Source organism: Zeus faber, assembly GCF_960531495.2.
Source record: "Zeus faber genome assembly, chromosome: 21".
NCBI classification, from domain to species: Eukaryota; Metazoa; Chordata; class Actinopteri; order Zeiformes; family Zeidae; genus Zeus; species Zeus faber.
Window position 1 is genome coordinate 6,168,324 of NC_137208.1, and position 24,526 is coordinate 6,192,849.

Here is a 24,526-nt window from a genome sequence, read left to right on the forward strand (position 1 = left end):
ACCCTGGCCTGGGTGTTATTTTCCTACACTGCATAATCCATCGGGAAGCCCTGTGTACGTCTGTATTGCAGCTTGATCGTGTAGTGAATCCAGTCGTAAACCTCGTTAACTGTATACGAGTGAGGGGACTTCAGCATCGTCAATTTATTAAGTTCCTTGAGGAAACCGATGCTGATCACCAGGACTTGCTTTACCACTCTCATTTCCGCTGGTTAAGTTTGGGGAAAGCATGTCAACCAGTGTGGGAGCTCAAAGGGGAGATTAGCTCATTTTTGGAGTTAAAGTCAAGTCACTTCAGCTGGTGACGTGTCCCCCGACACAAGGCTTTTAAACAGCGGGGCAGGAGTTGCAATGGGAACTGATCGATCTTCAACGGGACTCCGTCTTAAAGAAGTTCAACTCTCTTAAAACTCGGTGGGTTTTATGCTTCACTAAGCAAAGCCACGTTTCCAAACATTGGGAAGATGTCACAGAGGATGCTGGTGTTGTTTGGCTCTACCTGCGTGTGTGAGCAGACGTCCAGCGTGATGAACATCAACAAAGCACGCCACAGATCCCAGTTAGCTGATGAACACCTCAGATCTGTCCTGAGAATTGCCACAACCAAACTGACACCAAACTTTGACACACTGGCAAAAAAAAGGGTGACAAGCAACACTGTTCCCACTGAAATTGAATGTAAGTTTCTTTACTTTTTATGAAAAAAAAAATGCATTTCATAAATAAAATTTAAAAAATTAAAAAAAAAAAAAAACCTTGTGTAAAAAACATCTTACTATTCATGCTTTGGAAACCCCCGGTCCTACACTTGCGTGCTTTGGCTACCCTTTAAAGGGCGAAACTTTTTATGTAATGGCTTTAACATGTAATTTATATTAGTTCACACAAACGCTCCCCATTCTTCTGCTACTGGCCCGGCCCATCTGTCAAATTTTAAAACCCGTTGTGGCCCCAGAGTCAAAAAGTTTGCGCACCCCTGCTATAGCAGCTCTTCTCGACACAGACGCTTTGCAGTTATGCCTCAAATTCACACGGATGTCGAGGAATAAAAGGAAAGCAATAAAAATAGTGAAGGTAAATATACAGTAAGGTATGCGTCGCCACGTATGTGGTCCCCAAATGAGGTTAGGTAACACATTGTGCGTGTGTGTGTGTGTGTGTGTGTGTATAGGTAAGTTGTGTGTGGCAGATTAGCAGGTGTTGATGTTCACTTGTGCCGTGGCTAACTGAAATACTGCTTCATCACTTTCTTCCTGCTCATCACATTCACTTCATATAAAATTTAAATATTTGCCATTTGAAAAATGTTGATGAGTATATTTTTTATTTTGTTGTGACATGAAGCATATTTGTAAAGAAAAATATCCACAAAGAAAGACATAACCTACTGTGGCTCCAGACAACATTTTGTGAACTTCAGATTCACTCAGTCAACAACCAAAGATAAATGAGGCACTTTAAAAAAAGGGAATTACACCCGTGTGGAAAAGGCGTACACATATAGAAGAAGAATCTCTTACTGTTCCCACTTTCACGAGGAGGGGAAGCATTTCTCCACATCAAAACTCCATCTTCACTGTTTTCCATCGCTGAATACAGTCCATGACGCAGGTTTTTTGTTTTTGTCATTTTTTCACCGATTTACAAGCGGCATCATGAAGAAAGCTTCATCGGTGATACCTTCCCTCCCCCACATCGTGCTCGACAGAACCCACAGGTCCAAGGCACAGCCACAGGTCCGAGACCGCCCCTAAAGTCTGTTTGGGAGGGGGGTCGGCCATCTTTAATCCCCCTGCCGCTCCATGACCTGGATGTCCGCTCTCTTCCTGCTGCTTTTGTCGTGGGGCAGCTTGAGAGTCTCCTCTGTGATCTCGCTCTCCTCGCCAGAGTCAGAGGCCGAATCCTCCCCAGACGTCTCCTCCTCCGGGTCGCTCAGCTCCACCAGGGCGACGTCCTGCCACAGGCCAACAGATATAAATGATTACAAAAGACAAAACGTTTGGCCGTTTTTGTGGACGAAACAGCTAAATGGACAGCGTTCCTTAAGCTGCTCTTGTAAACTTGCTTAAAGACTTAATTACAGTCCCATAATAGTTTTTACAGTAGAGACATACAACCTGTAGAGGTTTAGTGACTTTGTGTTGCTTGGCGATATGGTCTGTACTCCGTTACTACTAACACAGTCACAACTCTTTGGTTTTGTGGAGAAAGTTTCATATCTATACGTTACGGCAGCTGCTACCCTGGACGCACCATCTCTATGACCTTCTCCGCGTCTTCCACACGTTCAATGTCAAACTGCCCGTCCGGAGACTCCTCGATCTGCTGCTTCAGCTTCTCATTGGCCGCCGCCAGCTGGGGCAGGAAGCTCTGCAACCGGTCCAAAACTGGAACATCACGACACAAATAATCAAAATCATGGATACATGTCCACACGAACGTCTCTCTCTCTCTTATATTCGTGGACACAAAGCAACAAGCCGACCGAGTCCAAATCAAACTCGTAGAGCGTATCAGACGTATTTTCTCTCCGTAAAGAAATCTTTTCCCATGATATTTCCAGCATTTTGTTTGGTTATTCATAAATAGCTTATAAATAAACATGCCATTATATAAGTATTCACTCTTAAATTAATAATGCTGCAAATTGAATGAAACTTCTCAAGGAGAAGTCTTGTTTTCCAGGACCTTTTGGGGTATAGGACACTGAAGTTAGCTTCCGATTCGCATCTTCTGATTCGGCAATTCAGGGGAAAGTTAAGCGAAACATTAAAACTAAGTAAGCTTCTGCTTCGCAGCTTCCGATTCAACTTAACGCTGAAGCGAGCAGCTGATTCACAGCGCCTATTCTCATGGTGCATTCAAATTCCTCCGATTTTTTTGAGATCTTTACTTATAGTTGTCAAACTACTGTTCTTATGGCTGTCAAACCTGGACTAGATTATAATAAAAAGCCCATATTGCATTTCTAACATTTTCTCATCCGTGAAAGAATTATCCCATTTGTGAAAATAGGAACAATGTGGATTTTACTTTTTCTCCCGCACTGGCCACATAAAAGCAGGTATTTGGTCCTATCCCGTGACTTTTCCATAACTGCAAAACGACATTATTAAAAAGAAATTCCCCTGGAGCCCTGGGATAACTTATTCTCACCATGACTCCTTGGGACCCTCTGGGTCTGCGGGGGTCCGGGGGCCTTGGACTTGAGCAGAAGCTTGTCGTGGAGACCTGCCATCAGCGACGACGACGACGACAACAACAACAACAACAACAGTGTCAGTGGCTGCCAATCAGCGCAACTCCATTCACCTTGAATCGGTCTGAACGCGACAATACGCTTTGTTCCTCTGGACCCAAATTAAAAACAGTCGATTCAGTAAAAAAAAAAAAAAAAAAAAGTCCATACCTCCTCCTCCGCTACCACATGTCAACAACTCCCGCGAGGTCGTTTTCTCGCTGTTTATTTCCATGTCCGCGCTGACGGGCATGTTATTTTCGACCGACATGTGTCGCCGGTGGAAGCCGCTTCCGGGTCAAAGGTGAAGGGTCAACGCGGTTTGCCCACGCTTTTCTCCATCGCCCTCTGCTGGTTGGGGGCGAGAATGTAAATTAAAAAGTCGTTTTTTTAGGGGCGTGACTTCGGTGATGAACCAAATACCAAACATTTAGCTGATTATGATTTTATTATTATTATTATTATTATCATTATTGTTATTATCATATATCATGCAAATAACTGAGTAAGTTTACACAATGAGTTCTAATATCGTACAACAATCGAGCAAGATTTTCATTTCAATCGACCTAAAATTTTACATTTCATTCTAAAGATTCCAAATAAAATTCTAAAATGGTTAAAAAAAAAAAAAAAGTTCGAATTGTGGAAATGAAAAGGCAAAAACGGCAATTTATACCGCGCGTCTCCCAACGTGGACGTTATTGGAAACGTGACCAAACGTGTCAGTCAAACGACGCGCTTACGTTTACGTGTGTGACGCAATATCTGGATACGCGTCGCCGTTGTTGGAAGGAGAACGCGTCACGTTCGTGACGCCGTCACCCCGCGTCGCAGCAGCGCGTCGGTGCGGCTGCTTCGAAAAAAAACCAAACGGCAACACACTTCCGGGTGTGATACTTCCGGGGGTGATACTTCCGGGGGTGACGCGTCCGGCTGCGGCGAGAGGAGGGAGACGCCGCGGAGCAGACGTGAGTTGCCGCGCACGGGGAAAGCTTTTTCCTACGAATTTACCTCAAACGCGACGCTCTCGTTTTTGTTTTTGTTTCTGTTTTTTCTGTTTTTTTTTTTTAACCCCCCTCCCACCCCCGCCGCCTTGTTTTTTTTTTCTCCCACGTATCAGTTGTCGAGACGAGTGCAGTTCAAGACGCGTCGTCGCTGCGTTGCCGTTCCCAAGCCGTTTACGGAGCCGCGCGAGCGCCCCGTGTTATGCAAGGATGCCCCTCACGACCGAACGAGCCTCGCGCGAAAATGCACATTTGTGGGCGAGACAGGCAAAAGTCAACCGTCCCAATATGGGAATATCGTCAGCGACCACGTTTTGGTCGAGTTGACTGATTTATTAAAAAATACTAAGTCAAATGCGTATTTGGTTTGTTACATTTTCTTTAACAGGCCTCCTTGTGTAGAGAAAGATAAACTTGGGATGGGGTGGGGGCGGTGAGAGAAAGTAAACAAGGCCCAAATAAATGATATTGGTGATGGTGTTGTGTGAGAAACACTAACGTGGGAAATATAATCTACACTAAATAATGTCAAATTTTCAAATCTAAAGTCGCTTACATACGTTGCAATGCTCGGACAAAAGTAATCTACAATGTTTCAGTTGTGGACACAAGAATCGGTTAGATTGTGTCTTAAGGAAAACATTATGGTTCTATTAAACTGGTTGTGAAAAGGGGAACTCGTTTTTGCAGAAATGTGGAAATATGCTCATTAATAATTTTTTTTAAATTGCGAACCTTTTTCTATGACAGGCCATGTTTTGGTACAGGTATGCATGTCTCTCACAATTCTATGAAACGCATTGAATAAAATGTCTTTGCCTCGGCTTTCTTTTGTTTTTGAAATTATTCAAATTTAGCGTCTTTAAATATGCTGCTATAATGCAGCTGACTAACAGTTTAGTCTAAATCCTGCTTTAGAATTGATTTCCTTTTCTCTTCCCCTTTCCTGTGTTATTGCCATCTGCCTTTTCTCGTTGCATCCCCTCAAGCAAGCCAGGGTCCACGGCAGATTCCCAAGATGGAGGATATTGTCTAGTCACTGAGTCCAGTTCTTTGTGCCCCCTCCTTCTGACTTCCCGAACTGGATGAAAGGAGATGAGACATTGCCGCCTCGGAACGCAACATGAACATTCAGACTCTGGGGGGCGCTATTGGAGAGTCCCTTGGCTCTAGCCTGACGGTGCGTATGAGCGGCGCGGTCGCCGGGTGGAGCGGTCTCTCGCTGAAACTAGGCCCGTCCGGCAGGGTGGCGTCTCTGCTCCACACCATGGTTCCCACTGGTTACACCAAGCTGCAGGAGGAGCGGCTGGCCATGGTGGACCTGGGAGCCAAACCCGAGGTGGGTCCGCTCCAGAACGGCCACCGGCCTGAGCCCTCACACACCGAGGGCCGGCGGCTCCTGGACAGGGCCTCGCGGTCCTCCGTCAGCCTGTCGGACTGCGGGGACGGGCGCTACTCTGAGACGGAGCCTATGCTCCCAGAGGGGAGGCTGTCCGGAGAGGAAGAGGAACAGGAGCACGACCAGGATCCAGGGGAAGATGAAGAGATCGGTCAGGGCTCCGCCGCCAGGAACATGCCCAAGGAGTCTCCGCTGGCTATGGCGCTGCAGATTCTGGTGCCATTCTTACTGGCAGGGTTTGGTACTGTGTCTGCTGGGATGGTGCTGGATATAGTGCAGGTGAGCCCAGCTCTGCTGTTGTAAACCAAACGTTTTCTCATGCTCTTTTTGTCCAAAACGTAAGACTTGACTTTTACAAGTCCTGCATCTGAAATAGAATACTAAGTACTACAGTGAATGTTCTACATGTTCCAGTCCAGAAGCTATGGGTTTCCATTCAGGTGCTAACTGGCAGTTTATTCAGTAAGCAGAGGCAGCGTACACGCACCCTCGGTAGGAAGGTTTGTGAAGTACCACAATTTTTATTGACACAAGAAGACCTGCATGATATGAGAAAGCAAAGGGAGATCTTTGTATTCACAAGTGGGACATGGAAAGTCCAAGTTGGATGGGGTGTGTTTTTATTCACATCCGGTCATAAGGATGTTCCAGAGTTTCAGGAAATTCTGGAAGGCTGTGCCACGCATCCAAATATACTTGATCCTGAATATTCAGTCATGACACCAGAGACCATAGGTATACATACGTCACAGCTACACATAACATCGTTTAGAAACCAGGATGGCAACATGAGCTTGTTTATACTGTAAAAAAAAAAATAGTGTAGCTATTTGACATTCATTTGTAACAATAAAAAAAATTGTGAACTTTTTTGGCACATTCCACTGAGAGAAGATCTGATATCCAGAGGAAAACAAAACCCAGGAATCCTACACCAGCTAAAAAAAACCTGCCCTTCCGCATTGTTGATATCCGCTCAAAATGCGGCTGATTTTCGATCGCCTCGAGCACAAGAAGCTATGCACACTTTGGCTGAGCTACTTTCCTTATCTGTAGATCCACGCAGCATTGAAATCCCCAACAAGATGGTTTGAGGTGTGTTTTATGGTCAGAGTGTACAGTCAACTTTTAGAGTTTTCTGTGGGACTTTGCTGTGAACGGGCCAGTGTGTTCAAATGGAAATAAGCAGATTGATCCCCAAATATCCCTGAAAAACAACACAGACAAATGCCTTGCAAACAAAGCCAAAGATGTTGAATAATTCAAATAGGAAAATAAAACCCACACTCCACAGCAGGAGGCGGCCGGGGGCTGGCCATGGGCCTGATGGAGGTCCAGCCCGCCCTGGTGGGGGCGCATGGTGGACCGTTCTGCACCTGTTGCTGGTTGCTGTGGGTTAGGTGCCTCCAGGTAGGGGCGAGGGTCTGGGGCGGGGTCCGTGTGGCTGCTGTCCAATCTACTGCACCGCTGCACCACACAATAGGCCTCAGGTTTGCAGGACGGGTGGGGTGTGAGCTATGTGGCTAGGGATGCGGCACACGTCTGCGTTGGCGTGCTTTACATCTGTCCTGCAATTAATACCATTCATATTAGAATATTTAGAATACAAACACTCCCACACAAATCTTGCTCCAAGCAACACTCCACCATCCAAGGCTCTGCGGGGCAGGAGGGCCCCACGCCCCTTAATTTTAACTGTAATTACAAACAGCACACATTAATTGGTGTGGGGGTGTGGTTGGCTGGGGTGCACGACCAGGTGGGTCCCCTGCTGGCTGCGTTCGGGTCCTGGCGGCTGCCGGGGGCTTTCCAGGGCCCCTTGAAGGCTACTCGCCGGTGTGGGTTGGGGTGCGGAAAACGGCGGTTGGCCTTCCCCTTGCTGCGTGGCTTCTCTGCAGCGGGTGCTGGTGGAGGGTTGGTGGAGGGCCCGCTTATCTGGCTGTCTGCGGGCGTTGCCTCGGGGGGGTCTTCTGTGGCTGAAGGGCATGGTGCTCGAGGCTTTCCTGCAGTCGTGGAATGTCTATATGGCAGCGAGACTCAGGGGTGGCTTAGAGGCGCTACAATATAATTCCAACCCCATACACCAGAACTTACTGGGACAAGTCACTTGCACTCACCAGTGGACACATCACACCCACATATCACAGACACACACACACACACACACACACACACCACCAGCACCTCCTTTGAACATACCCTCGAACACCATCCTGATTACATTCTTCTTTTTTTCTCCCTGATTTACTGCCCTAGCTATCACAGGAAGAGTCCACGTGCCGAATTGCTGTTCCAATTATCCTGGACACTATGTTTTGTTGATACATTTTGCCGTCTGATGTTTCCAGGTTTACGTTTTTCCATGTTCATGGTTGTTTGGTTCTACGGATATAATCTTACCCATGATGATTCTACCCTCTTGGAGTAGTATTGATGACTAGTTGTTTATGGACCAAAACATGGTAAAAATCATTCTCCTAAGAGGGGGATTGGTGGCGGTTGTGTGTAACAAAAAAACTGTGCTCTCGTCATCCCACAGGTCGTCCACAGGTCAGACTTATTGCAGCAGTTCTTGATGAATTAAGAATTAATAAAGAGTTGCATTGCAGGTTGAGAAGTTGAACACCACTTGCAGACTAACTCTGTCCTAGATGCAATGGTACAAATACTCTGTGTTGTATGCCAAGCATGCTGACAACACAGGTTAAAAAAAGAATGGTTCAAATAGAGTGGTGGTTCACGTAAAGGAGTCCAAGCATCTAAATCCATATTGGTGGAGAAAATGATTGACACATCCTGCCTTTCAAAGTAAAAGTCTGAACAAATGTGTGCTTTTTGATGGGGGGAAACTAATGTATGTTATTGAAACTTAAATTTGCCTCCTACAATGAAGTGTGTGTGTGTGTGTGTGTGTGTGTGTGTGTGTGTGTGTGTGTGTGTGTGTGTGTGTGTGTGTGTGTGTGTGTGTGTGTGTGTGTGTGTGTGTGTGCGCGCAGCACTGGAAGGCCTTCAGGTACATCACAGAAATCTTCATCCTGGTTCCTGCTCTGCTGGGCCTGAAGGGAAATCTGGAGATGACGTTGGCTTCCAGGCTTTCCACGGCGGTGAGTGTAACCTGTGAACGCACACATGCAGCTGAATTCACAAAGTAACTTTCGACAGCAATAGAACCGGCTCTGGGCCAGCAAAACTGGTTCTAGAGCGGCACCACTTGGCTGCTGTTCCACTCTTAAGATCTTAGGTCCAGCGAGACTCGGTTCCCTTTGTTCCAGCAAAAGAACTGTTTAAAAGAACCAGATAATTTGTGAAAAGCCCAACACTAGTGGGAGTGGAAACGAGAGTGTCTGAAAAGAAGTTCGTTTGCAATTGCAAATTCGTCAATGCCATAAGAGTGTCAACTTTTAACACCCAGAGCTTGAGTGTCATTTTAATCGTTATCTCAGTGGGAAGTACCGCCTCGGTCCAGCTACACCCGTTCTACCACACAAACAATTACTCAGCCATGTACACAATGGCCGCCATGCTTCCATCCGTAGCGCTGTGGTTAATGGAACAGAGAGAGTTCCTCCTCTATTTCTCTCCCTCCTCCTGGCTCCTCACAGCGAGTCTCCAGGTTCACAGCTCTGTGTCAACAGGGCAGCGTGATCACTCCCTCCGTCCCAAAACACTGTTCTGTTATGACGGTGATGAATGCTGGGACGTGGGTATTTTACTTGTGGATGAACTGATCCCACTGCTGGTGTGGGATATTGCTCCGATACCAGGGTTAAAAACTCTGTGGTTTAGAAACCCTCACTGACGCCTTTTTGAGATGCACACTGACACAGGAGGCCAAAAGCACAGAAAGTTATATCAGGGAGACGTTGCAGTGAAATGACTAAGGGGTGACTAAACTAAAATCTGGATTTAATCTAGGTTTGGCTGCTAATCCTGTTTGTCTGACAAAACTTCAATTCTACTTTAAAAATATGCCTATTTTCTTCTATTTAAATCGCCCCTTTTAGTTTTCCCGTAAACCTAAATTAACTCTGTCGCCCCAATCATTTCAAATCAAAATTTAATTCAGGCGTTTTATTTACATTTGCCAGCGAGGTGGTTTGAATGACCGAGATAGCAGCATATTCCAGATGAATTGACGAAAACAGCTTTATGGTTTGTCATATCCAAGCTTCAAACGTTTTGCTGGTTCGGGCCATTTCATTATATTAAAGTGTCGTAGTTTTATCTCAGAAGCAAACAAGATCAAATTAATTATGGTTGGTCTCTAGAGATGAATGACTTTGCTGTTTATTCATGTATCCTTGCAAATCAATCATGGGAAAATGAATTTCAGATTATGGAGTTAATCAACGATTATGGTTTTCATGGCTGATTTGTTGGACAAGGTTTAAAAAGGAGCAGCGCAACACAACTTGTGTCGTTAAAATGTAGTCATTGCAAAGGCGGTGGGTGGAAAATGTTTCATACCCCAAGAGGGAAACAGCTGGACAGACTGTTTCATCACGTCAGTACAAAAGAAATACTGGCTCATTGAATTCATCTGTAAAAAAAAAAAAAAGAAAAGAAACAACATGCAAACTTAGTTCAGAGAAAGTTGTCTTTCTCAATTAAAGCATTTCGAAATGCTGAAAACATCCATAAATTTTTATCACATTGACTCGATCCAGATGGTCCAGATGGGTCGAGTTGTGTGCGCATCCTCAGCTGTTGGTAAATGGTGTTTATCTGTGTGAGAGAATACCAAGAGCTGCATAAAACATGTCTGATATTAAAGAAAAGCAACTTGATTTTCTGATTTTATTTTTAATGCCTAAAAGCTTGTTAGAAGTGCAAAGTGATACAGTAGTCCATTTTAAAAAGCCTTTATTTAAAATGGCCACGTCTCGAGGGCCTTCATTATCCCCCTGGTCAGGCTATCAAGGTCTGTCTTGGATGGATTACAGTGCATGTCCCAGAATTCCATTTGAAGCATTTCTTTGTTTTCTGGGTTTACCCTCACCTTCGCTCTAAGACAATCACGTTCACCTTCTTCTGATCAGTGAATTTATATTCTTTGTGAAAATGAGGAGGTGGGGATATTTTGGTTATTTTTTTTGAGAGGGAGGGCGGGTGATGTTGAGCCACTTCAGACAGTTCACTGGCCGCAAATAGCGTCGCCGCTTTAGCAAATTGACTGCAGCTGCCTTTGACTTAATGCGCGTGCCCAATAAGTGCATTCTTGCCGGAAGAGGTGGTGGGCCCCGCCAATAGAGACGGCATAAAGCATAAGCATACTGCAAATACATTGAATGGCTGTTGTAAAATAGTAGCAGCTAAATAAAGTATCAAATATGGGATATATATGTATATGTTGTTTTACAAAACTTATCTTACCAATTGCCACTTTAAGGACATTTAAAGTTGCAAGGAAATGCTTGAATGAAGGCTTTCTAAGTGACTTCTCTGATTGAAATATTTTTTTATTTTGTTTGATCGAATCCCCCCCCGATTCCCTCATTTGTTAATTTTGGAGAGAGAGAGCGAGAGAGAGCGAGAGAGAGAGAGAGAGAGAGAGAGAGATTTTTCTCATGCTGTCCCTAACACAGGTGAATGTGGGCAAGATGGATTCTCCCATCGAGAAGTGGAACCTGATCATTGGAAACCTGGCACTGAAACAGGTAAACACAGCCGTCAAACATCCACTAGGATGGGGGGCGTTCCCGGAGTGTGTTCCCAGCACCCTATCTGATATCTATCTCTGTTCTTTAAAACTGCGCATGGTGTCTGGTAATGATCTACTTTTTTTTCCCAGCAGATAAATATGTTACATAACACAAGGGCCCCGTAGTAGCGATTTAGAGCAGCCGTCGGTGTGATTTCTATATATCACTCTGTGATCAATGCAGTCTGCGGGGCTCGACCTTCAAATTCATTCTTTGAGCCTCTACAACTTCTTCTTAAACCGTCACACTCCACACAATTCTGCTTCAATGCCGCCTCCGGACTTCCTTTTGAATTTTTTGCTGCAGCACATCGACTCCGTTCGACTGATCTTGGCGCAGAAAGTTCCAGATTTCGAGCTGTTATTCGACGGCACCTAATAAAAAGTCTGTTGCACATAGAGCCGTCACAATTATAACATAGTCGCCTAAATTGCAATTATTTGAGCTAACCTCGATCGTTTTCACAAACCATTCCACAATCGTATGTTTCCATCCAAATGTCGAGGGGATTTTGAGCCAATGCTGGAAACGCATCCGATTCATTTGTTGAGGGAGGAAATAACAGTTTGCCGGAATTTTTACGTTTCAAACTTCAATTGCAGTAAATTGCTTGTCTACGTGAGGCGGATGTTAGTTCTCCACATTTGTAAATTAAACAAAAACTACAATTGTTTATGGGAATTATTTTTGAGACAATTTCATGATCACTCGGCTTGCACGACCTCTTGTTATGAAACCATTTCCAGACTCCTTCTGCTGCTTTGTTTCAAACCCAACGTTCATTGTTTCTGTGATTGATTCATTGTTTCATGACTTTCAATAACAAAATTCCAGTGCAAAGCCGCATCAGGGTTTTGGTAACGACATACCGAGAGCTTTTTTTTTTTTTTTTTTTGAGTACGCACAGAAGGACCTCTTCTACCGATGGAGGACGATTGTTTTGTTACCACAAACCCATCCCTTCTGAATACTCTTCCTGGACATACGCTGAACTGCCCTGTCGCGATCAATATTCAAAAACAGGATTACGTTTTTTCCCACTTCCCCCAGCATTTCATTCATTCGATTTTCCTTGTGGGTGTGTTTTGTTTTTGTCTGTATTTGTTTGGGCATGAGTGTGTTTCAGTGCAGCACATTGTGTTTCATGCCAAATGAGGTAATCCGCATAATCCGCATAAGTTGTCCTTGGTTTTGCGCCGCTGCTTCCATTTCTTTGCCTCTGTCTCTCTGCTGTCCCTCCTCCCGCCGTGCTTGGTGTCCTCACGCTGTCTGTCTCTCTGACCTTTGGACCCCACCTCCGCCGTGTGCAGGTGCAGGCCACCACCGTGGGCTTCCTGGCAGCGGTGGCAGCCGTGGTTCTGGGTTGGATCCCAGAGGGGAAGTTCCAGCTGAGCCACGCGGTGCTTCTCTGCTCCAGCAGCGTGGCCACAGCCTTCATCGCCTCGCTGCTGCAGGGTACACACACACACACACACACACACACACACACACACACACACACACACACACTAATATACAGTACCAGTTCTAATATGCAGTACCTATGCAGGCTACCAACACATCCAGAATAGACATACAGTACATAATCATGTTAAAATCACTGGTGATTGATATGATTATAGCAATTCTACCTTCATACCTTCATTTGAATAGTTTTCTACAAAATGTATAATTGTACTTCACTGCAGGGTGAAAAGTACTAATGTCCATAAACACACATACTGAATGGCGTGCACACGCACATGCACACTCATACACAAAAACACAGCGTGCACACATACTTAAATACCCATGTGTTGATAGCGCGCTCCTACGGTCAAACCACCATCCAAGTACATGTCCAAACACGGGTACTTGGATGAATACTTTGGTGTACACGCTGTCATTGTCAGTGTTCAAGTGCTGCTACCTGACAACTTTTTATGTGTACATATTAAATTATTATTTCTTGCAACGTCCTGGTGATTTTCAAACACTTGATCGGTAGTGTTATCTAATACAGCAATGTAGTGCCAGTCATAGTTCACTGAGGCAAAATAACTCATGGGCTAGATATGAAAGTTTTTTCATCGTTTGAAACTAGTGGTTCACAGTGGTCTTTGAAGGCTGCAACACAATGCCCAAAATGCTACAGGCCCCGGTTTGGGAACTGTGGCTTTAGTTATATTTCCTGTTAGTTTGCATTGTTCGACATTTCACCATTACTCCATCTCATAGTACTCACTCGCTCCCAGAGTTATCTCTATGCTTTTGTTCTTTGAGTTGCTGCCAGCAGCAAACGCCAAGACCAGGTTTATTCTTGTTTCAGAACAAACTGGAATGTAATGTTTGTTCCCTCCTCATCTGCCATTCGCCAACACAACTCTTCTTTAACATGAAGTGCAAATAGAATGATTTAAATGGCAGTTTTGTCTATTTGATGTGCTATTCTGTGCTAGTCTATATTTAAGTCTCTTATTTCTTGGCGGTGTGCAGGCATCATCATGGTGGGGGTGATAGTGGGCTCCAAGAAGACAGGCATCAACCCAGACAACGTCGCCACGCCCATCGCCGCCAGCTTTGGTGACCTCATCACTTTGGCCATCCTGGCCTGGATCAGCCAGGGACTCTACAACTGCCTGGGTAGGAGAGACGCCATATTACATGGTCCAAAATGACTGAGCTACTGCTGAAAGGCCCTTGAGCCTTTACTTTCCACTTCATCACCAACCGCCACAGGAGAGGTGCTGAGTGTTGTGGGGAAACTGTGTCACTTTCAGGTGTGTGTGTGTGTGTGTGTGTGTGTGTGTGTGTGTGTGTGTGTGTGTGTGTGTGTGTGTGTGTGTGTGTGTGTGTGTGTGTGTGTGTGTGTGTGTGTGTGTGTGTGTGTGTGTGAGCATCAGAAGCTGACATACCAATCCAATAATATAACACTCAACCTGTTTTGCATTGCAAGTTGGGTTTACGAAAAAAAAGTACTGGTTTGATTTTTTTTTCCAGTTTCCAATAGCCTGCTTTGCTATCTGAACTGAAAGGAAACTTATAATAGTTCATAGAAACATCCAGTTCATAACTTTACCTATTCCTACCAAATACTGTCTTCTGCCCGATACAAAATGTATAGCTCTTACCTTTATGCTGACCTGCAATACATTATTGAGTAAGAGAGCGATGGTTTGTCCAAAAATCAGTCTTAAATATTGTTTAAATTTGTGTTGAAATGCATTAAGTTAAACTCTCTCATCCCTGTAGATACCTTGCAATGTCGAACCCGTCATTTCAGTGGCTTCCATTTAGTTGTTTATTTCCGAGTGACTTATTATCCGATATGCAGGATTTCAGGAGAGCGATTGGTTCACTCAAGGGTTTAAGATTTTTCCCAAAAATTAGACATGTTCTGTCCTGGGAAAAGAAGCACACCATCTCGGGAAATTTAGTTGTTTTCAGTTATTGTTAAAACGCATTCTTCATATTTTGAGCAACACTTAATGCAGCAATGAAAAATATGGGTTCCCAACCACTTTAGTGTATTATTTGGTGGTATTAATAAATATTAAGGCAAAATAACGGCATTTATATTTGTCAACATTGGAATGAACATAATATAAACTTTGCATGCAGATAAAATTTTGCCATTGCTGCAACTCCTGCAAGGAATATGAAATGCCAAGTTCGTTGCCTGTGATCTGTCTGCCGAGAACAGCCTCATGGAAGTGAAATTTGACAATTCTTCATTGTGTAAAAAAACAAAATTTGTTAAAGCAAGTCATGGGGCCTTTCTAAAATCATTCTATTAGGCTGAGACGGCCTCCATATTCTGTTAGCGCTCAGGGGCTGCTGGTGCGCACTGCGAGCCTTCTGTAGCCAAGCAATGTTAGATAATGGTAATAAAGTCAATGTTCGCTCAAAGTTTACAGAACTTTTATTTATTTTAACTTCAGCATTTCAACGTTACTCTGTGTAATTATGCATCTAAGCTAATACAGTGAATCTGAGCAGCCTGCATATCTCACTTCATGTGCAAAATGCAAATAAATATATTAAGAACAGGGCAGGCCTACTACAGTGCTCTTGCATCATAACAAAATAATAGCCTATAAAACATTAGCGATAGGCCTTAGCAAAAATTAAATACAACATAATGGCCTGTATAAATACAAAATTTACGACTTAATCAAACAAAATGCTTAGGTCCATTCTAAATAAAACAGACAGGGGCCAGTCATAAATAAAGCATATCACCCTTATTAAAACAAAGACTGAGGCACTTTGTGTTTGTTAATTACAATAACCTTTCAGTGTGTGCCAGCGGAACATGCAGTGCGAACGCAGCAGTTTCCTGAACTTAAAAACATGTCTTCAAACCTATAAAACATAAAACACGTAAATTGAGCTTTTTTTATTTTCCTGCTTCAGCACGTCAGGTTTAGACTGGATAGGGCAGTACCACCCATCCACCACTAGAGGTCGCTGCAGTTCCACGGCTGCTTTTCCTGACGTGACACTTCACCACACATTCTACATGATTAATTCATGTCACACCCAGACCAATATTACACTACCTCACATTACGCAGAGAGCCCCAAAGCCATTTCCTCTGGAAAGTGTCGCGAATTAACTCACCCTGTCGGCTCCAATTGTATGAAATAGACTTTCCCCACTAAATGGAGATGACAAAAAAAAAAAAGCACTATGAAAGGAAGGGTTTTGTGCGCTGAGCTAAATTTAATAAGCCATTTTGAGATTTCATATTTCCATGCTCACTCAGAGCAGCGAGGCTGTTGTGGCAGCGGGGGCAGGGGGGTGAGGGCTCTCAGGACATTGGAGCCGTTGTTTCCAAAGCACCTGGCCTCAGCGGCAAGTTTGCTGCTAAATTGGAACTAATTGCCGGTTTATTCACAGCTAAACTGAACTCGGCTCATCACATGGTCATCTGTGTGCATCAAAACCGTTTCAATAGAGAAGAATGGAGACTGGATAGATGAAGCAGTCAATATTTGACCAGCTTTTCCTTTGAGTTTATTCAAGGGGCGCATTTGACAGTTAAAGTGGTAATTAGATTATTTTGTTAAGGAAAAAAAAGCAGATTAATTAATTTCATATTCATCTTTATTTATATTTATTTAGCTGGCACTTTATAAGAAACTATCATGGGGGGGCGGGGGTTTATGGGGGTCCCTCATTCAAACCCATTGCAGGTTTGAATCAAATTCTAGTAGTGTAATCCTCGCAACAGAGACCATATTATGGATTCACACTTTAAAGATTTCCACTTTAAAGATGCCCCCTTTTTTTTTTTTTTTTTTTCTCTCCAAAAGCTGGACATTACAGAAAACCCAGGATGACGCACTCTTTAGAAAAGATCACAAAACAGCAAAAAAAGAACATTCAAATTGATTCAAGGACACTCTTGGGGTTGTCAGTGGTGGTTCACAAATTGTGCAGTGCTCACCCTGCAGTGAAGTACAATTATACATTTTGTAGAAAACTATTCAAATGAAGGTATGAAGGTAGAATTGCTATAATCATATCAATCGCCAGTGATTTTAACATGATTTTGATTTGTCTTGAATTTTAATGACCTAACAACCACTGTCCTGTTAAGTATCTGTTGAGGAAAAGGTTACGGGAAGACAAAGTGGAATAAAAACTAAGGTGTTTCCTTCCCTGACACCACAGTAGCGTGCACAGGTTCTCAAGGGCTGTCTCTCAGGTTCTCTAGGGACCTCTTGATCTCTTTAAAATTGACTACACGTGAGGAGTTTTGGTCCATTTGAAAAGGCGGAAGCACCATTACTTTAAAGTACAGTAAGTTTGACGGAAGGACATGTCATCGTAGCTGTCCGTGGGACCAGGAGATAACTTTAAGGGAGGTTTCCAACCACATCGTCCAAAAATATCAGAGTGAAAATGTGAGCTATCATGGCGGAGATGGGCGGGGGGTAATTTAAAACGTGCGCACGGACCTGTAAACCGACTAAAACTCAATTTGACACCCTTGCGGTCCTCATTGAAGGGCTAACGACCTGAACCGCCACACCGGGGTCCCGGTGATGATCGAAAGGAGGTTTTTGGAAACCCCGCTGCAGACCATTGCAACAGCAGATGCAACCGCCATCGCAAGACCAGATCATCCATCCCTAAATGCTTTCCCAGAAGACGGCGACAGAGCGTGTGTGTGCATGCGTGCGTGCCGGGATCATCCGTACCTTTACCGATGTACCGAGCAGGTGTTCCGCCTTAATTACCTTCTTCCAAAATAGGCTCATTGTGCTGCGCTCCTGCAGCCAAGAAAGAGCTTGTGTGTCAGTCGGACATCCTTCTATGTGTGTGTTGGTGTGTAATGGCCTGTAATTACAGCCCATTTTAATAATACATTATTTTTTTCCTCCTCCCTTTGCCTTCCAGATTCCTACCCGTACGTGTCGTTCGTGGTGTGTGCCTTCTTCCTGTCGCTGACTCCGCTGTGGATGGTCATCTCCTCCAAACACCCCGCCAGCCGAACCCTGCTCTACTCCGGGTGGGAGCCCGTCATCACGGCGATGGTCATCAGCAGGTGTGTGTGTGTGTGTGTGTGTGTGTGTGTGTGTGTGTGTGTGTGTGTGTGTGTGTGTGTGTGTGTGTGTGTGTGTGTGTGTGTGTGTGTGTGTGTGTGTGTGTGTGATTAAAAAAAACAAAACACATTTTGTATTGTAATAACTTGCCAAAATGTACAGAATTTAACTGTTATTGTGTAAAAGCATCCGCGTTTTGCAATGAACCACGTACAAAACATGATAGTCGTTGACGCTAAATATAAATGAAGCCAGCCAATTTGATGTTATTATTACACAATGCGTTTAATTGTTAAACAGTTGTAACCCCCGCAATGCGTAATAACCACCGCCTGACGTCATGGTTGTTACAGAATGCGGATATTATCACGTTATTCATAATTCATTCTTTTTACGTTTTGGAAAGTTATTCCAAAATTGCAGCGCTCCTGCTCGCTGTTTCACTCCCATCACACGGCATCGCTCGCCCTCTCCTCTCTTCCTCCGCAGCATCGGAGGGCTGATCCTGGACAAGACGGTGTCTGATCCGAACCTCGCTGGAATCGTCGTTTACACGCCGGTCATAAATGGTGAGTCTACGAACCTGATCCAAGTCTCGGCTTGAATAACCGATCGGTAGGGCTGGATCGCACCATTTCATTGATTATTGATATGAAGGGTCAGGATTCAATTAGATGTCAATTCAGTCCAAACTTCAATACAACTGCTCCCTGTCATCGATTCTACGTCGATATATTGACGTTTTATACAGAATGAGAATTTTCTACCAACTTTTCAGTGTACCACCCGACATGCTTTTGCAAAAATGTCTCACCGAACAATTTCTGATAGACAAATGAAATATTTCATGTCGTATTGAATTTAATCTGAAAACGCTTGCATGACTACTAAAGTGTCGGCAGTATAATAATTACACGATTCAGATTTGAAACAACATAATTGAATTGTATACATTAAAAAAAAAAAAATGTGTTACCTATCCCCACTGACCTGTCTCACCCGTTCATGTGAACTGTGCGCCCTCTGAGTGCCTGGCTCAGTGAGACACAGCAGGAATAGAACCACTGCATGCTCAGAGTGACACCATGATTTACTCTCCGGCGGTGTTTGAGTTATTTTGGAGAAGCATCTGAACAGCCGCTGTCAGGGGTTGAATTGGGATTTGAGAGGCGGGTGGACCCAAAGTTTAATTACACTAAATGAGAAAGGTTTTCCAAGTCTATTGCTCACTCTCTCTCTCTATATCTAGATCCCTGACACATTGACCCTTATACTGTGTGGCTCTTTAATTTCATTCATTCGCTGACACTGGAGAGATGTCAAGGTGAACATCTTGGACATCTAAATGTGGTCGTAGACGGTTTTGATGATTGATAGAATCGCTTCAATTTTGCCAAAACCATAAAAGTATAGGATTTGACCAGCCCTGGTGTTGACCCTGTGACCCCTTACCACCAGTAGCACTTAACGCGAGGACAGGCCTAGTGGCTGCAGTGCAGCCGACACTATAGCAATGTTCCTCAAATGGGGGTACTCATACCCCTAGGGGTACTTTGAGGTACTGCAGCCGGTACTCAGAAAATCTCTTAAAATATTAGTTGTGTGTAAAGCAGCATTTAAAAATATAACTCAAATGTAATGTTATTAAATTATTATTTTCAATGAGCATATCATCAGTTGCAAGTATCTGCACCACCCTTTTAATGTTCATGTTCAACACTGCCAGATACAGTACATCATTTGTGTTATTTGTTTTCTATTTTTTTCCCTTAAGATGTCAATATGTAATGATGTCTCATGATGTCAGTATGTAATTGAAATGTGTACATAAATAAAATAAAATAATAATAGGGCCTAATAAGTTGAACAAATGTAATGGTTGAGCGGTGTTAACAGGCAGCTTGCTTCCTGCGTGCAGCGCTTGTAAATTAAATCTATATTTGAATAACATCTGTAATGTAGCTGGTTGACAATAGTTATAACTAATATCTAGTTAATTAGTTATAACATTCTTTCTCAGCCCTGGAACTGAAACCATTTTCTGATGCCCCAAAAACATATCATTAAATTAATATCATAAACATGTGACGATTAGTTGATTAACTGGCAACTAATAGTCGACTAGGAAAGTCTTTAGTCGGGGGCAGCCCAAATGAATTACAGTGATATATAGGATCGTTATCACTCAATTATTGAATGATTGAACTCCGGCAACCATTGTGTCCGTCTTGTTCAATCAAATACTGATACATGGTTGCCAACTTGGCAACCGCTTCTAAAGGTTAGTGTCGGGCCCTAATTCCAGCTTATTTCAACCTAAACCTCATTTTTTGATCACTGCGAGTCAACCAGAGCGAACCACATTGTTGAAATTGATCCGGTAGAGCTCTAATGTGCATATCACTCGGGTCTAAAAGTGAGGTTCGAGTTAAATACCATTATTCTCCGATTAACTGAACGGCTTCAGTCAAGAGTCCCAGTGGGAGTCCCGGCCTGCCTCCGCCACGGAGGTGTTGGCGTCCAACAAAAAGGTTGACGTGGAGATTTCAGAATCCATTTGTTACATGAGATGTTTGGCTACACCTCTGCCAATGCTGCGCACGGGCCCATCGATCTCCTCGACCCACGTCCCAGGAGTCTTAAGTTTGTCAGCACAATTAGGCTAAATACCACGCTGAGTTTGAGCTTTCTTTCGACGGATCTGTCCTTCTTCTCGTCTCAGTGCTCGTGGCTCTGGCCGGTGGGGGGGGGGGGGGGGGGGGGGCGACATCTGCACGACACCAGATCAGCTTTTAATGAAACTGTGTTAACGAGAGACAATTAACGAGGTGGAAGGCGATCCTGCCTCTAATTGGGTTTCCACAGAGACACATAGCAGGCGCAAAACAGCCGAGGAGGAAGGTGTGTGTGTGTGTGTGTGTGTGTGTGTGTGTGTGTGTGTGTGTGTGTGTGTGTGTGTGTGTGTGTGTGTGTGTGTGTGTGTGTGTGTGTGTGTGTGTGTGTGTGTGTGTGTGTGTGGTTTTCTATTTATTTAGCTCCCTAAAATGTACTCCGCCTCACCTCCAGACAAAGGAAGAGAACACACACACACACCCGAAGAGAAAAGGTTTTGCGGTGTAGAGGGTGAATGAATAGATGAGTTATGAATAGGGATGCACCGATTTCTCAGCCGTACATCGGGATTGGCCGTTATTCACCTTGTTGACTGCTATCGGCAAATTAGATGGCATTCACCAATGGCAGTGGCCGATGTTTATCCAGTATTTCCCACACATAGACTTTACTTGGGTGGGGCCGTCCGGGTGTATTAACGGCCTCTTAAGTATATTTGGCGACCCATTTGAGCATTTATTTTTATCCATCCGAGAGAACAACGCCGTGGCTATATGACACTGAGTTGGCCATCTGATGATATACGAAAGAAGAAGAAGAAGAAGAACAACGCCAACAGCGATGGATTTTAGAAGCCGCCGACACGGCTCGCGGCAGCGCTCCAAGCAGAAAGTGATGCTGCGTTCAGGAGAACTCGGAAAACTGAAAGTGATGCTGCATTCAGGGGAACTCTGAAAACATCGTTATCTCTATGGGCCAGGAATTGCATCTTCGCATCCCTCATTATGAAGTTTGAGTCTGAAGGAAACCGTTTGAAGAAAATTCATTCTGTGCTGAATGAACGATGAATGGCTTTTAAATTTTTTTTATTCTTTTATACTCACACTCACTACTTACCTGACTGTGTAAGTCATAGATCCAGTCTTGAAACAGGATTTTAGCAGTTTGTCCTTTTGGGTCTGTTTCTGTTTTCATTCAATGAAATTTTCTTCATTATATTGACTTTTGAATATCTCTTCATTTGTGTTTTGAATTGCTTTTTGTTGTTGTTTTATACACCCCTTTGTTTTGTCACCTTTCTTCATGGTAAACTAAACTTAATTAAACCTCCAGGAAGGGGAGGGAGACGAGATGAGAGTAGGCAGGCAGACAGACATGGGCGTCTGTCTGCACCCCCCTTTCCCTGGGGCAGAGTGGAAAGCAGGACCCCCCGCTGTTCCACCTTCACCCTGCACGGACCCACAAACCTCCCTGTACAACCCCATCCAAACCAGTGACCTGAATAAGCCATGACACCCCCCCCCCCCCGCCCCGTTCTCCCCACTTCAACCCCCTGCTGAGCTGTGAGCCGAAAATGACCCCAAACACCCCCCCCCCCTCCCCACCACGAGAGAGAAGACAGGGAATCAACTTTCTTAAAATTCTTTAGATTTGTATGGCAAAAATGAAAAGCCCATTCAAGCATTTTGTCTATAATATTAATTACACATGAAAAATAACAGCCTATCTCGCATGTCTACAACGTATCCAGTTCAGTTCCGTAATTTAGTTTGCATCCTAAATAAACTAGAACAGCTAAACGATAAGAACAGTAGGACATAAAAGTAAGACCTGAAGTATTCAATAGAAGAATAAAATGATTTTTCCGACCACTTTTCGATTCCCGTGCCAAGAAAGCAAGGGGGTAAAAAAGAAACACTCTAAACTTGAAAAAGGTATATAAAGTGAATTAACCTGTGTTATATCCACGTAAAAACAAAAATAGAGTCTTTGCTGGTCCTCGTTATTCCAAAGCAAAATTTCTTATCAGTCATTGTGCCAAGATACCAAGTAATTCTCAACCACCATAATGATAAAGGCATGTCATGTTCGGGTCCTGTTTTTTAGAAATTAACAGCCCCCGTCCCCATAGAGACGAGCCTCAACCACGTTTTGCTTTTCTTCCCCTTTTTGAGCTTGCTTTTTGGATTTTTTTTTTTTTTCACTATACTTGTCTCTTACCTGCATTCACCATGGCCAACAACAGCAACGGTGAAAGCCGCTCAAAAAACCTCCATAAACAGTCTCTACCAGACCTGGAGTAGAAATGGTATTCAACTGGAATTAAAGGGAGCCTTGGGTGATCAGACTGCAGAGCCCTGCGGTTAGGAATACGTCTAAGCCTAAGCACCAAAGCAAACGGGCGTGTTCATTAGAAGGTGGCGGTGGGAAACGCAACTGTGTCCCCGCTACAGCGTGGACGGGGGTTGTACGCTGTGGTTTACATGTTGAGCAGGGAAGGGAAATCGCACCTCGAGTGGCCTCTCGAGGTCTGCTGGCGGCGGCGAACTCATCTTGTCCCGACACAATAGATGTGGATGGACCCGGATTCAAGATGGCAGTGGTCTGAACAGCCTCTTTTTGCTTTGGACTCCAAAGGGGTTTTGGAGATAGGAGCTGGAAGTCCAGACTGCCTGTGCAGGATATGAGCGGTGGCCGTGTCACACTGTACATTAGAAACAGGGGAAATCCCCGGGCTAGGGCTGGGCCATATGGACAAAGTCCAATATAACAGTATTTCCTGACCCATCCCCCGATTATCCGATGATATTTTACAGATGACTGTTGAAATATTTGAGAAGCAATAATTACAAATGTTCATAATGTGGATGTTTATTACACTATTATAGACGGCAGCGTAGCAAATATATTATAAAGAGCAATAAAATCAACAAAAAATAGTGTGTGTGTGTGTGTGTGTGTGTGTGTGTGTGTGTGTGTGTGTGTGTGTGTGTGTGTGTGTGTGTGTGTGTGTGTGTGTGTGTGTGTGTGTGTGTGTGTGTGTGTGTTATTCTGTTTGTTTAGCCCTGGGAATGGGTGGGTGGTGATCACACTAAAATGTCACCAAGGAAACAAAGAAGAGGACATATTGGATTAAGTGGCGCTGGCACCCCGGGCTGAGGAGAGATCTAATTTGACACAAGGAGGGAGGGGAGACAATCAGCTCTCCTTCATTTGTAAATTTCGTCCTCGTCACTAGAAACGGACGCCGTTTTCTTCTTGGAAATAAGACAAGCTGCTTCTCTTGTCTCATACTATTCCTCACACTTTATATTCAATTCAAATAAGCTTTATTGGCATGACAAGCATTCTTACATTGCCAAAGTGTAACAAGTCATATATATATATATATATATATATATATATATATAACAATTATAATGTTACACAACATATAGTATAGACAATAATGAAATTAATGCAGGGGTCTCAAACTACAGGCTCGGGGCCACACCCAGCCCATACAATTCAAGGTGGCCTGCTATGATATATCGTTAAATTAGGCCCGAAAATTAATTTTCAGACATTTTTAAAATCGCAATTTTTAATGAGTCCGTGCAATTTTACTCTATTCAGAGTAATTGATTTCAGCTAACATTGTGGCATATCCCACACGCATGGAATACTGAATGGCTATCTTAACTCACTTATCTCAATTTCATGTATTTTTTTATTGTTTATTTTATTAATTTTTAATTATTATTCTCCAATTGTCAGTGTAAAAAAAATATATATATATGAAAAGTTAGTTTGTTATGTCCACTGTGGCCCCCTATGAGAAGACCCCCCCCCCCCCCCCCGGTAGTTTGGGTTTGAGACCCCTGCACTAATAATTATAGTAATAATGGTAATAATAACGACAATAAATAAATATAGCTGCAGGTAGCAATACACAGGGTCCAGTTTAGTTGTGTTCGGTACGTATTACAGTTTTCTTATTACAATTTTCTGTAGTGCCCAGATCAGACAACACAAATTCAGCCTGCTTTTGACCA

General features: G+C 43.7%; 2 protein-coding genes across 2 annotated transcripts in view; one reads left to right on the forward strand and one right to left on the reverse strand.

Moving 5' to 3' along the window:
- Nucleotides 1-1,307: 1,307 nt before the first annotated feature.
- nopchap1 (NOP protein chaperone 1) lies at nt 1,308-4,079 on the reverse strand. The gene is made up of 5 exons (XM_080022479.1): nt 3,985-4,079; nt 3,410-3,589; nt 3,157-3,231; nt 2,254-2,387; nt 1,308-1,954 (listed from the first exon to the last, which is right to left on the reverse strand). Exons 2-5 carry the CDS (start codon nt 3,507-3,509, stop codon nt 1,784-1,786), a joined length of 480 nt encoding a protein of 159 aa, XP_079878605.1. The 5' UTR covers nt 3,510-3,589; nt 3,985-4,079; the 3' UTR covers nt 1,308-1,783.
- Nucleotides 4,080-5,308: 1,229 nt separating this feature from the next.
- Nucleotides 5,309-24,526, forward strand: part of slc41a2b (solute carrier family 41 member 2b) — a 34,528-nt gene continuing 15,310 nt past the window's right edge. Inside the window, exons 1-7 of the mRNA XM_080022023.1 lie at nt 5,309-5,923; nt 8,641-8,748; nt 11,230-11,301; nt 12,657-12,801; nt 13,822-13,968; nt 17,734-17,881; nt 18,369-18,448. Coding sequence (XP_079878149.1) covers nt 5,369-5,923; nt 8,641-8,748; nt 11,230-11,301; nt 12,657-12,801; nt 13,822-13,968; nt 17,734-17,881; nt 18,369-18,448 — 1,255 coding nt within the window. The 5' untranslated portion in view covers nt 5,309-5,368. The remainder of the gene's footprint in view (nt 5,924-8,640; nt 8,749-11,229; nt 11,302-12,656; nt 12,802-13,821; nt 13,969-17,733; nt 17,882-18,368; nt 18,449-24,526) is intronic.